The following is a 14,426-nucleotide window of genomic DNA, read 5'->3' as shown; positions in this document are numbered from 1 at the left end:
TTATATTAAAAATTCATTGGCCAGTAAAGAGCATAATTGTGGTCTCAGGAGAATTTCATGACGTTTGCTATTTTTATGTGTCATAGGAAGACATTTAAAAATTATGTTGGGTTTTATACAGTTTTAGAAATTTTCATAGCACTTACAGAGAAATCTTTAGAGGTGATTGTAGAGCAGTGCTGAAGGTCACTATGAAAATCAGTTATTTTCCACACCAACTTTCCTACTTTATCAGCAGGGAGAATAATTTACTTCTATCTGGGAATCATTCTGATAAACTTTAGTGGCTATTTAAGGCTGCCTTGCCTAATCTTTGCCACTAGATCCGATGCTTCTTTGGTTCAAAAGAGAATTAGAATAGTTAGATAAGGTTGTGGTCCTTTAATGTTGAGCAAAAAAGGTTTAAATCAAACAGACTAAGTGTGTAAATATAGCCAAAATTGGTCTCTGAAGGATTTAGCCAGGCTTTTCCCTTTGAATTTGTATTTGATTACCTTTGAAATGTTTCCTCCCAATCTCTGCTTTAGATGATTTTTTTTAAAAAGCTGAAGCATCTTCCTAATTTACTCTGAGCAAGTTAGTTAGCCATTTAGAGGATTTGGCGTATGAAAAACGTTTCTACCAGTCATGCTTAGAGAATATTATTTAGTTATATCAAAATTTCCACTTCTATAATTTTTTTTTACTGGTTTTAGGTTCATAGTGGGTCAACAGCAATCTGTTGATCTAATTGCAGGGAAACAGTCTTGGAAAAGTTTCCCCAAGTAAGTTGTCTGGCTGATCTCTTTGGAAAGGTGATAGAATCACAGTGCTTTTGTGTGAATATCTAAAAAGCCATTTGCTCTGTGGGATGGTGGGAGCCAGGCCCAAGTAAATGTACAGAGAGCACATGGTGGGCTTCAATTTTTGCTCCTGGGCCTTTCTCTGTTGACTTTTCACTGGGCTCTGATTTGTTTCTAATAGGGAAGTCTTGGTTCTTTATAATGATGGTTGATTCTTAAAAAGAGAAAAAGTAACTTATCTTCTCCCTACTTTCCTTCCTAAGGAATATTGTTTAAATCCTCCATCAGCTTTCACAACATCATAGAAGGAACCAAAAATTTCCACAAAGACTTTTTAATCGGAGAAGGGGAAATTTTTGAGGTATACAGAGTGGAAATCCAAAACCGAACATATGCCATTAAATTATTTAAACAGGTATGGAAAGAATTACTATCACAGGATATTCCTTCCATTTATTGGCTCATATTTCACCTTAAAATGTGTCATTTTTCATCAACATTGAAAGGAGGTGTACTTGAAAATAAAATTTCATAAATGGAAATAAGATATATGACCTCTGGTGACTGGAGAAATGACTGAGAAATGAATGCCTGTCTTGCAGGAATGTGGAAGTTAAATCCTTCCCCTCCCCAGATGTATGGCCTGAGAAAGACTTTTCTGAAAAGCGTTGTTAGGACCATTGGGACTTTGCTTAAGATGGTCGGATTGTGCTGGTCTGCTCCAGTTTTCCTGGCTTTCTAGGATGGGCAGCGCCCTCTCCAGGCAGCTTCACACGCTAAGCCACAGACTGATATTTGGTGCTACTTTATAAATCGTCTTCAATCACAGTTCAGGAGAGGGGGGAAAGAGGAGGCTTTGGTAGGAGCAGCACAGCAATGATCAGAGCAGGTTAGAATACAGCTGAGTACAGCCAGGGAAGCAGAAAGGCTATTGGGGGTCCGACTCAGGAGTCAGGAGGAGATAGGTCTGCACACGCATACCCAAAGAGCTGTTCTTCATTATTGGTCAACAGCCAATAAACATTTACTGAACTTCTTTTATGGGCTGCATGTTGGGTGGAGATGAATAAAGCATAGTTACATTCTCCAAGAGTTCCCAGTCTTATGGGGAAAACAGGTAAAGAAAAGATTAAATTGCAGTGTGATAAGTACTTTAGCAGAGATTTGCCCCAAAGGTCATGGGAGCACATAGAAGATAGGCAGAGGAGGGGCTGGCACAAGAGTAACCACGCAATAAACATTTCCTCAGTAAACAAATGGAAAAGTGGTTGAAAGGAAGTGACCTTTCAACTGGATTTTGAAGGATAAGGAGAATTTTGCCAGGCAGAGAGGGAAGTACTTTCTAGATGGAAGAGATAGCAGGTGCCCAGGCCTAGAGGCGCATGCATGAAAGCCTGTGTCTTACTCACGAAGACCAGCTCGTTTGGTGGAGTAGAGTTTAGTGTGAGAGGGTGGGAACGCAGTGACATCAGATGATACTGGAAAGATAGGTGAAGTCTGTGGATGGTTTCTAAGTAGGAGAGTGAAAGGACGAGATTTGTGTTTTGAAGTTATCACTTTGATTACCGGTCAGATGATGGGCTGGAAGTTGGCAGGGGCACTGGAGGAAAGACGGCAGGAATTAGACTAGAGGTAGAAAGACCTGGCAGAGGGATATTTCAGATGTGTAAACTGAAGTGGATAGGGCTGAAACCTGTATTCTCCCGTTTAATATTAGAATCACCCAGGAAGCGTTTTAGAAACTGAGCTCTGCAGCATCTGGTTGGGTCAGAGTAGTGGTGGTGGTAGGCGTTCCCAGGTGGTTCAGATGTGTGACCAGCATTGGTAACCGCTCTAAGCCAGGGCAGAGGCAGTGGGGATGGCAAGGGAGGGTACTGTGTCTGAAAGATGAGGTGAAATGGAGCAAATCTGGTGATCTGTTAAACAGGGCTGGGGAAATAGGGGAGAAGGAGGGATCTGAGGTGGTTCCAGTTTTGCAGCTTAGATTACAGGGCCTTTTTAAAAAAATTATTAACCCAATTTGTCCATTTCCCCAAATTGCATTTGCCCCACTAATTCTGTATAGACATCTCAAGATTCCTGAGAAGATGAATGTCTAATGAAGAAATGAAACAATCTGTTGTTACAACCATTCAACAAAAAGAATGTGGTTACTCTAGAGGTGTCCTAACTGAAGCCTGCTTCTTAGGGCCAGTGTGTCCCTGGCCTCATTTGTACATTCTCTTCTGGTTGAGCCCCAGGGCCACCTCCCCAAAGACTCCATGCGTCTACTTTCCTCTTCTCTCTGCAGCTGCCACCAACTCACACTCCCTCTTGGGAGTGTTCTTTCCAGGGGTCTGGCTTCAGAATGGGATGTCTTTGCCCTTTCTGTCCCGAAGACAATGATCATTTCCTTGATTGCTTCCAACCCCTCCAGGATGGTTTTGGTGACCCTCCTCTGTATAGTCGCAGCAAAATACCACTGTCTCATGGTATTGATTTCTTCACCTGCCTCTCCCAGTGGACTGGATGGTTTTCTTTAAGGAGCTTTTATTTATCTTTGTATCCCAGTGCCTTATTACAGGGCCTGGCCTATAGTAGTTGCTCAATAAATGTTTGTTGGGTGAATTGAATGAAGCACATATGCTGTCTTCATGAATTTAGTTGCTATTCAGTATTAGTAAAAAGACAGGAGGTAACAAAGTTACCCAAGACCTAGAGATTGTACAAAGTCCTACACATACACATCAGGAAAAAAGAGATAATTTAATGAAGGCTTAGCCACAGAGCATTTTTTACAAGAAATGTAGTTTTGTAACATTGAGACCTTAGTTTCACTAACCTTTCTTAGAGGGACTGAGGCTGGGAACTGTACTTAGGTGTGTTAGATTAGTGCATCCAGTTCACCTGGGGATCTTACAGTGCAGATTCTGATTCAGCACGTTTGGGTAGGGACCTGAGACTCAGCATTTCCCACCAGCTCCCAGAGAAGCTGGTATTCTTCATGCACAGAACACACTTTGAGCAGCAAGAGTGCTAGGGTAGCATGAACACAAAAACTAACCCCTTCACTTTTTCAGATTAAGAAAACGAGGACCCCAGGGAGGTTTGGTGACAATAAGTCACAAATAATGAGTGTTAGAGGTGGGCCTGAGACCCAATCCACTCGCTCCCAGGGCAGTGGTTTTTTAAAATGTAAATTCTCATAATATGGTCCTTGCAAATGATTTGTTAGACTAGTTTATTGTTTCTGACTTCTTGGGTTAACTTGGAAAATAGTTTCCAGGATTCCTGTTGGATTTCTCTCCCTTTGTTCCTGAGGACAGAGAGCTCTAAAAACTCTGCCCTGGGGCTTCCCTGGTGGCACAGTGGTTAAGAATCCGCCTGCCAATGCAGGGGACATGGGTTCGAGCCCTGGTCCGGGAAGATCCCACACGCCGCGGAACAACTAAGCCCGTGCACCACTGCTACTGAGCCTGTGCTCTAGAGCTTGTGCTCCGCAACAAGAGAAGCCACTGCAATGAGAAGCCCACGCACCACAACGGAGAGTAGCCCCTGCTCGCTGCAACTAGAGAAAGCCTGTGCACAGCAACGAAGACCCAATGCAGCCAAAAAGTAAATAAATAAATAAATAAATAAATATTTTTTTAAAAAACAAAAACAAAAAAGAACTCTGCCCTGTCTAGCAATTTGCAAACGATAACTGGAGCACACTTACTTTAACCCTTTCGTGGTAGAAGTTAGGAATTTGAGATTCAGAGACATGCAACGATGTCAGGTGTATGAAGCCATCAAGAACAGTGGAGGTGCTCCATGCAATATTATTGAATTCATTAATTTATTCATATGTCAGGCACTCTGCTAGCTTCTGAATCTTCTTTGAAGTAAGGAGTTATATGTTTCATTTTCCTAGCGGGCCCATTTTTGCAAAATTTGTACAAAGGTAAACTTGAACCAACAGCCAAATGACCCAAGTCATAAATGCCAAATTATTGAAATCAATTCTAATCAGAATACAACTATCACAACCAGGATTCTTTGAGATCAAATGGGGAGTTTCTGTCATGGGATTTTCTTTGAATACATATTTTTGAATTCATGTAAATGTGTACAAAATATGGTGAAAGGGTTTGAATATAAAATATAGCAGTATGATACATTTCATGAAAAACTTCTAATTCAAAAGCAGTGGTTCTAAATCTGTTTTGGGGTTAATGGATTTTTGAAAGTCTAATGCGAGCTAAGGATCCTCTCCCCAGAAAAATGTTCATATGCATTTATACCATAAAGTATCTAATTTAAGGGAGACTATAGACCCTAGGTAAGAATCCCAGAAATTGAGAGATCCTTTCCTTATTTTTTTTCTTGTTTTTCTGTATGATATTTAGGGGAAAAAAATGCAGTGTAAGAAACAATGGAAGAGGTTTTTATCTGAGCTTGAAGTTTTACTGCTGTGAGTATATTGCTTTGGATTTCTCCACTTGTGTCTGGTTTTCATCTCTGTTCATCTTTGATTCTACAGCACAGAGCTTGGCATGGTTGGCATTTAATAAATGTGGGTTGGATGTTAGAACATTGGGTAAAATTTTGACATCTGCTTTAGTATATTCCTTGGAATACATTTTAAAATAGACCATTTACATAATTCACTTGAACATATTTTAACAAGAAACTGTCACAAGGAAATGGGTTAAATCATGTGTGACTAACATGACTGAATGTAAACTAATTCTTAGAACATTAGAATTGTATATATTTTACCATTTCCCCCCTTTCTTAGAGACATTCCAGTGAAGAAACTGTTTCATCAATATAAACCTCTTCTGGAAGAGAGTTTTAGACAAAGAAATCAAGTGCTTTCGATGTGCACATTATTTTCTGGGAATTCATTCATGAGCCTGAAAGTCCTTGGAGACAAACTAAAATGACTTCATTTTCATATATATTCATATCTGCAGCTGTGCAGCCTGTCTCACTGAAGACCCCTAACCCTATAGAGTTCAGTCATCACCCTTTACAAACAGAAAATGTTCTTTTCAGATGTTTTCTAAACCAATACATGAATTGGGGGGAGGGAGGTATTATCCTAAATCCTCCTCCGTTTGTACCCAGGACCAGAATTCAAAATGTTAGAGGCTAAGTATAAACACTTAATATATCATTTAGTCAACAAAAAACTAAAACAAAAATTGTAATAAGGTTTTTATGTTTAAACTTTATTTCTTTGCTTATGAATAAATAATAAGTTCAGACACTTCAAAATTCCAAAAGGGCAAAAGCGTAAGCCAAGAGATTTTCTTCCACTCTTCTCATCCAACCACCCAGCTGATTTTCCCAAAGGCAACAGAGTTATCAGTTTCCTGTATATCTTTTCAGAGATATTTTATGTGTAAGCATATATGTATTTTGTTTTCTTACTTTCCTCTTCTCACACAAGAGGTAGCATGCATACATTGTTCACTTTGCTTATTTTAGTATTCCACTGTGTGCCGTGCTATAATGTAATTAACCGTTTTCCTATTGATGGATTTTTAGATTTTTCCTAATCTTTTACTTTAAAAAAAAATGCTACAACATGAAACCTTTTATATATGTTATTTCATACCTGTTGGAAAACTTATCTAAGTTTTAATATCGCTTAGAAAACTAAGAAAGCTTCACATAAATAAAATTATAGGGTCAAATGGTTGTATGTGTTACATGTTACCAAATTGTCCTCCAGTAGAAGCTATACCAATTTACACTTATACCAGTCATATGTTAGAGTGCCTGTTTCCCCGTATTCTTGATAACATAGCGTTTATTCTTTTAGTTTTTTCTGATCTGCTAAGTGGAAGTGGTTTCTCAGTGTAGTTTAAATTTCTTTTTCTATGATGAATGAATCCTTTCACATATTAAGAGATATATTTCCTTTTCCATGAAATATCTGTTAATGTTTTTCGCCCATTTTTTTATTAGGCTGTTGGGTTTTTTCTTAATGGTTTGTAAGAGCATTTTATATATTAGAGAAAATTAGCCCTATTTTTATGTTACAAGATACAAATAATTTTTTACCACATTTTCGTTTGTCTTTGCTTATTCTAGTTTTTGCCATGTGGAAACAGTTTTCATGTAGTTGAATTTTTTTTTAAATTAATTAATTAATTAATTAATTTATGGCTGCATTGGGTCTCCGCTTCTGCGCGAGGGCTCTCTCTTGTTGTGGCAAGTGGGGGCCACTCCTCATCGCGGTGCACGGGCCTCTCACTATCGCGGCCCCTCCCGCTGTGGAGCACAGGCTCCAGACGCACAGGCTCAGCAATTGTGGCTCACGGGCCCAGTCGCTCCGCGGCATGTGGGATCCTCCCAGACCAGGGCTCGAACCCGCGTCCCCTGCACTGGCAGGCAGACTCTCAACCACTGCGCCACCAGGGAAGCCCCATGTAGTTGAATTTAATCTATACTTTCTCTTATGGATTCTGGGTTTTATATTGTAGTTTAAAAGGCCTTCCCCACTGAGAGGTTATAAAATAATTATGCCATTTTTTCCAAGTACTTTTATATTTTCATTTTTTACGTTTATGTATCTGATCCATTTGGACTTATTCTGCTGAGGCGTTTATGTATTACTTTAGAGAGAATTAACAACTCTGTGACATTGACTATTCCTGGTGTGCCATCGTTATCATTTATATTCCTAATATTTCTTTAGTTTCAGGCCCTATACCACGTACTGCACATGTATTAATTCTTTAATCCTCACAACAGTCCTGTGAGGTGAGTCCTGCTGTTATCCCCATTTTGCAGATGAGGAAACTGAGGCAGAGCCTACTTTTTTTTTTTTTTTTAACAAGATCCAATTTATTTCCTGAATCATACTCAATCTCCCTCTTCTCAGACATTTACTAGTAAATAAGTCAGAGGCAGGCTTCTCCTCTTAGAACATACTGTCTGGAGTGGGTTTAGGAGAGAAGTGCACAAGCAAACAGGCAATTTCAGTAAGTTAAATAATAAGACAAGCAAGTACAGAGCACTGAGGGAGGAGGAAATGCTAATTTGGGGAGGGGGGGTGGGCGGTAGAGTAGGTGTCTTGGAAAAAGTAACATCTAAGCTGAGACCTGAGGATGAGTTTTTTTTTTTAATATTAAGGGAACTACTTAAGGGACTGTATTATGTGTTTATGTATGTACACTTACACACACCCACACATTGCCTTTCTTGAGGAAGAAGGAATAGAGGGACTCAGAAGGGATATATATATATATATATATATGTATATATGCATGCATACACACAGACACATACGCACACACACGTGTGTTTTATAGGTAAGTTTTGCTACTGAAGAAATGAATAATAGGACTATATATAACACCATTTATGGAAAAATAGCTTTATTTATTTTAATATTGCCAGGCATGCCTAAGACATAGGAGGTGTTCCATAAATAATTGTTGAATTGAGCTGAGTTCACAGTATGTGTGGTGAATTTCACATGTTTTATATTTCATGGCTGTTACTGGGTTCCATTGGTTTTCACAGTGATGACACATGCCCTCAAGAAATAGAGTTTTTTTTAAAAAGGAGCCTGAAAAATGTATACGATACTGACATAGAATTCTGGGATTTAAAAATCAGTGATGTGTTTTTCAACATCAAACTTTACTTGTCACATGGATTTTAGGTAACAATACAAGCTTTCTGAAGGCATTGGATGTCTCTTAACTATGTGACTGGGGCCTAGTACAGCACTTGACATGGTAGCATTCAGTAAATGGATGAATGAAAACAGTCTTCCGAACTCTTCTATTTTGGTGATTTTAGTTACACATGTATACCTAAAGCAATGAAATGGATAATTTCAGTTGTATTATCTTTAATAAATAAGTTATATTGGGTTTCATGTTGCTAAAAATAAGTTAATATCAAATATTGTTTTCTATTTGTTGTAAAGTTCCCAAAACCCCAAATCTTAAGAACTCTTTACTTTCTTTTTTTTTTTTTTTTTTTAAATTTATTTATTTTATTTATTTTTGGCTGTGTTGGGTCCTCGTTTCTGTGCGAGGGCTCTCTCTAGTTGCGGCAAGCGGGGGCCACCCTTCATCACGGCGCGCGGGCCTCTCACTATCGCGGCCTCTCTTGCTGCGGAGCACAGGCTCCAGACGCGCAGGCCCAGTAATTGTGGCTCACGGGCCTAGTCGCTCCGCTGCATGTGGGATCTTCCCAGACCAGGGCTCGAACCCGCGTCCCCTGCATTGGCAGGCAGACTCCCAACCACTGCGCCACCAGGGAAGCCCAAGAACTCTTTACTTTCTTAAAATGTCTGTCTTGTATTTGGATATTGGCTAATATTTGTCAGAACACTTTAGGCCAATTTGGAAGGCAAATCTGTATCATGTGTCCATTGAAATTCCTTCTCTCTTGGCCAAATTTATATTCTGCTTTATACCTATTCCCCAACCCACCCTGCCACCCCCAAAACAGAGTGTTATTCATTTCCTATTTGAATAAACAGTTTGATGGATTTAAAAAATCTTTTGTTTCAAGGTTCCAACATCCAAACATATTGGAGTTGGCTGCATATTTTACAGAGAGTGAGAAGTTTTGCCTGGTTTATCCGTATATGAGAAATGGATCACTTTTTGACAGATTACAGTGTGTGGTAAGTTATATCTATTACTCTGCCTGATACTCTGACCCTCTAAAGCCCTGGGGCAGCTGCTGAAATACCTGAGCTATTGTGTCTTGTGCAACATGGTGGCCAGAAGAGTTGCTGGGTCCTTACTCCTCACTGATACCATGTCTCCAATGAGTTTACATCAACTACCCTTATTTCTCAGATAATTTTTATTTGCATAACTTTACACAAAGTACCATTCAGTACAAAGGATAGACATAAAAGTGATAGACACCTTAAAGAGAAGGAAGGAGGTTGAATAAATACCATGGTTTCTCTTTTGTGATGTTTCTGAAAGATAAGTTTAAAAACTGATTCCAAATTGGTTAAATTTCAGTTAAGATGAGAATAAAAACAGATTATTCTCAATTACCCACACTATGATGCCACAATAATTTTAAAATCTTGTTTAATGAACTCTTACACATCTTATTAGCCATATTTCAATTAAGATAACATTAAATTTATTGGGTATTTCCATTGCCTATAAAGGGGCCTAGAACCAGCGTTGGTAGTAGAGGAAAACCTATTTTGAATTAAAAATAGGTTATGGTAAACTACAATGTTCCTTTACCACCTCTCCCCACCTCCTCATTAGCGTTTATAGGTTTTTACTCAGAAAATACAACCAAACCAACTACTGTTGTCTTTTCAGGGTGACACAGCCCCACTCTCTTGGCACATTCGAATCAGTATATTAATAGGAACAACCAAAGCCGTTCAGTACTTGCACAACACAGAACCGTGCTCCGTCATCTGTGGCAGTATATCAAGGTAAATTATCCCAGAGCTGTAGGTTACAGCTGAAGGCCCCTTTCATCATCATGGACGAGTCGGACTTCACCCTATTTTCTGTCTGTAGTTTCCGTGGTGTGTATGTGTATGTGTTAAGAAATCTCACTGAAGTATTTAAAATCTTACCTTTTAATGAAAACGTGTCTACCAAATTTTAAAGGCTGCACTTATATTGCCAATCGGAGAGTTTGTATTATCTTCGGGTATTATTAATGAACAGTGTAGGATAGACAGTTTTGTGTATTTTATTAATTATACTGCACAGCAAACTGTGAAATGAACCTGTATTCATCTCACTTTTTTAAAAAAAGAAACTGAGGTCTCAGGAAAGATTAAGTGGCTTATACAGGGACTCCTGACAAGATAACAGTAGTGATCGGCAATTTAAATTCTTCCTCCTTGAGTGTCCAGCCTCCTGCCATGCCACTGAGCCCACTGCCTCCTAGCTGTAGGTACTCACCTGTGACAAGCTGAGCGGCAATCCCAGTGTTCATTTTTGAGACACGTGAGAAATTTAGAAGCAACATCTTCCATCCTTTTTCTTCTTCAGCAGACGTAAAGAATCATTCAGACAAAGAGTATACCCTGTAGCAAACCCCCCCCAACCCCGCTGTGAATTTTTCCTGTGTGCCCTTCATCATGAACCTGTCTCAAAGTAGATAAATACACCTTTGCTAAATAGCAGGGGAGACTGAATTTAAAAGGCCCTGCCTCTTGTGAACCATCACCTAGTATCTTGGGAAAAGCTTTGAGTGTGCCTTCGAATTGAACCGAAGAGGAACTGATTGCTTACTTTGTTTTTCTGGTGAAATGAATTTCATATAAAAAGACTCTAGATTTTATTTTGTCCTGGGGGAGTGGTGGGGGTAGGGTGGAGGGGACACAACCCGTAGGCATCTGCTCCGGTTGCAGTGTGGCAGTTCATCAACTGCCAGTGGAATCAGCGTAAAATTTGTGCGCCCTCGTGGGGCCTGGGACAGAGATGGACAGTGAAAGTCTCGGCGGTCAGCGGAACCTCCCTCTTCCACTCAGCTCTCAGCCAGCTCAGCACTGTAGGTGCTTAAATATATGTTCTAACTGGGTAGATAGATAAATAAATACTTGGAATTTTGCTATACATATTCTTTCTTTGGTTTAAAGCGGGCTTGAACTTATTTTTAATCCCATGAAGTAATCCATTAATTTTAAAAATTTTCCTTTTGTTTGACTGATTCATCACCTCCTTTCCTGAAAGCAGAGCTTGATAGGAAAGAGGGGTGAGAAGGGAGGCAGTGTGGAGGTTCTGGTACTTGATGGGAGAGGGGGACAGGGAAGGCCACCGACCAGAGCAAAGGGAACATCAGGATCCCGGCCCTGCCTGAGTCACAAGGCTTTCCCACGGCTGACACTGGGCAGGGAGATTTGCATGTGCCCCTCCAGCATGCCTCTCCTGCTTTTAGGTCAGAGCACAGGCTGTGACCCTGATTTCTGCTTTCTCATGATTGGCAAGTGTCTTCAGGCAAGTTCCCAGGAAGTAGGCTCAGAGGCAGAGATTTGCCTGCAGGGGAATTTTTTGAGAATGCTCTCGGGCATAACAAAAGTAAGGGAAGGAGGAGGAAGACAGAATTGGGCAGTTGGAGAAGCTGAGCTGGGATATGGACGTAGAGGCCTCGGCAGATGCCACGGGGACTGCTGAAGTTGGGGTGGCCCTTCGAAACTATCCCCAGATGAGGCAAGGTGCTTGGGTTTTTGCATCCCTGCATCCAGCCAGCCCTGAGTGGGGCTGTATTGGGGTGAGGCAGCTCCCTTCTCCCACTAGCAGTTGCCAGGCTGGGGCTCAGCTGGGAGCCCTCAGCAGCCACGCCTCCCTGTTGGGGACCGAGTGCCTCCCTGGGTCGTGAAGGAAGGATGGGGCCACTCCAAGGCAGCCGCCACAGTTAGGGAGGAAAAGTCGGCTGCATGGCGCTCTGCAAAATGTGACCAAATGATTTTCTTTTTCTTGTACTTTCCTCCCCACCTTCTTGCCATCCTGTCCTCTTAGTTCAGCATCCACAATTGTTTAAATCAGAGAGATCTGGTTTAAGAAGCTGGCTTTAAAATGCGATTCTGAGCCAACTGCTTGACTCCTCTACGCCTCAGTTTTTTTCCTCTGCAAAGTGCTAATAAGAGAATAATAGCTTCTACCCCTCAGGGTTAAATGGCAGAAAGTCTGTCTGGTGCTTGGCCAAGAGGATGCACTCACTAAGTGGTGGCTCCTGTTACAATGGTCGAGAAGTGGTGGGAGGGGCTTCCCTGGTGGCGCGGTGGTTGAGAATCCGCCTGCCAATGCAGAGGATACGGGTTCGCGCCCTGGTCTGGGAAGATCCCACATGCCGCGGAGCAACTAAACCCGTGAGCCACAACTACTGAGCCTGCGCGTCTGGAGCCTGTGCTCCGCAACAAGAGAGGCCGCGATAGTGAGAGGCCCGCGCACCGCGATGAAGAGTGGCCCCCGCTCGCCGTAACTAGAGAAAGCCCTCGCATAGAAATGAAGACCCAACACAGCCAAAAATAAATAAATTAACTAATTAAAAAAAAAATTCTATGAGAACAAAGTTTAAAAAAAAAAAAAGAAGTGGTAGGAGTAGCAGCGGCGGAGGCTAAGAGGTGTTCTGGCCAGTCAGCCTTTTTACTTATCACCCTTTTACCTATTGTCTCAGTCCATTTGGGCTGCTCTAACAGAAATACTGTAAATTGAGTGGCTTATAAACAGTACACGTTTATTTCTCATAGTTCTGGAGGCTGGGAAATCCAAGATCATGGCACTGGCCGATTCTGTGTCCCGTGAGAGCTCACAGATGGCCGTCTTTTCTCTGGTGGAAGGTGTGAGGGGTCTCTCTGGGGTCTCTTTTATGAGGGCACTAATCCCATTCACGAGGGGAGCCGTTATGACCTAATCACCTCCCAGAGGCCCCACCTCCTAATACCATCACATTGGGGCTTAGGATTTCAACATAGGAATTTAGGGGGACACAAATATTCAGTCCATAGCCCTTACCTCTATCATCAATTTATTGTGTTTGAAAAGTGGAGCTACAAACTAAGTTCTCTTTTTTTTTTTTTTTTTTTAAATTATTTATTTATTTATTTATTTATGGCTGTGTTGGGTCTTCGTTTCTGTGCGAGGGCTTTCTCTAGTTGCGGCAAGTGGGGGCCACTCTTCATCGCAGTGCGCGGGCCTCTCACTATCGCGGCCTCTCTTGTTGCGGAGCACAGGCTCCAGACGCGCAGGCTCAGTAATTGTGGCTCACGGGCCTAATTGCTCCGCGGCATGTGGGATCTTCCCAGACCAGGGCTCGAACCCGTGTCCCCTGCATTGGCGGGCAGACTCTCAACCACTGCGCCACCAGGGAAGCCCCACTAAGTTCTCTTTTAATAAAAATCATTTCTGTGTTAGCACATGTTTATTGAACATTTTGCAAATCACGTTCATTTTAGTTCACAAATATTTATGGAACATCTGCTGTGTGCAGAGCATTGTCTTAGACCACAGTGGGGGGAAGACATTGACGATCATAGTCTTGACCTTGAAGCTTCAACCTGGTGATCAGATAGATAGTGAAAACACAGAAAATATATAGTGCAACACTAAATATGCCTAATGTGTGGTTGGTCTGAGAAGGCTAATTCTAATTAGGTAGTTCCAAGCCAAATCTTTGAGGAGATGGTCATTGTCAGTTGATTGGTTGAAAGAAGGGAAGAGAATATTCCTGGTGGAGGCATAATTTGTTCAAGGGAACAGAGTAAAGAAATGCTGGGTGTATAATGAAGTCAAGACAAGTTAGTTGAGGGACTTCCCTGGTGGTCCAGTGGCCAAGACTCCGCACTCCCATTGCAGGGAGCCTGGGTTCAATCCCTTGTCAGGGAACTAGATCCCACATGCCGCAACTAAAGATCCCGCATGCTGCAACTAAGACCCAGCACAGCCAAATAAATAAATAAATAAACACTTTAAAAAAAAAAAAAAGACAAGTTGGTTGATTGGAGAGGAGAGGATGAGATTGGAGAATAATGAAAGATAAGACTGGAGAAAAATAAGGAAAATGGCGGGGAGAGGGTTGGATGGAGCTTTGAACGCTTCCTAGGCTGAGGACCTGGGTTTGAGAAGCTAGGCTCTTGCAAGGGACTCTGAGGCTTCTTCTCTCTGGGGTATAGGTGGGAACAGAAAGGTTCTGAAGTCTCTTAGGTGGTCTCAC

At 41.4% G+C, this 14,426-nt stretch overlaps 1 protein-coding gene across 1 annotated transcript in view; it reads left to right on the top strand.

Annotated features, from left to right (window-relative positions):
- The window catches only part of IRAK3 (interleukin 1 receptor associated kinase 3), a 54,908-nt gene that overhangs the window by 23,000 nt on the left and 17,482 nt on the right, over positions 1-14,426 (top strand). Inside the window, exons 5-8 of the mRNA XM_057557204.1 lie at positions 1,046-1,197; positions 5,150-5,214; positions 9,288-9,402; positions 10,073-10,191. Coding sequence (XP_057413187.1) covers positions 1,046-1,197; positions 5,150-5,214; positions 9,288-9,402; positions 10,073-10,191 — 451 coding nt within the window. The remainder of the gene's footprint in view (positions 1-1,045; positions 1,198-5,149; positions 5,215-9,287; positions 9,403-10,072; positions 10,192-14,426) is intronic.

The sequence above is a fragment of the Balaenoptera acutorostrata genome, chromosome 11 (assembly GCF_949987535.1).
Source record: "Balaenoptera acutorostrata chromosome 11, mBalAcu1.1, whole genome shotgun sequence".
Lineage (NCBI taxonomy): Eukaryota > Metazoa > Chordata > Mammalia > Artiodactyla > Balaenopteridae > Balaenoptera > Balaenoptera acutorostrata.
Note: the sequence above shows the minus strand (reverse complement) of the source record. Positions and strands in the feature narration are given on the sequence as shown.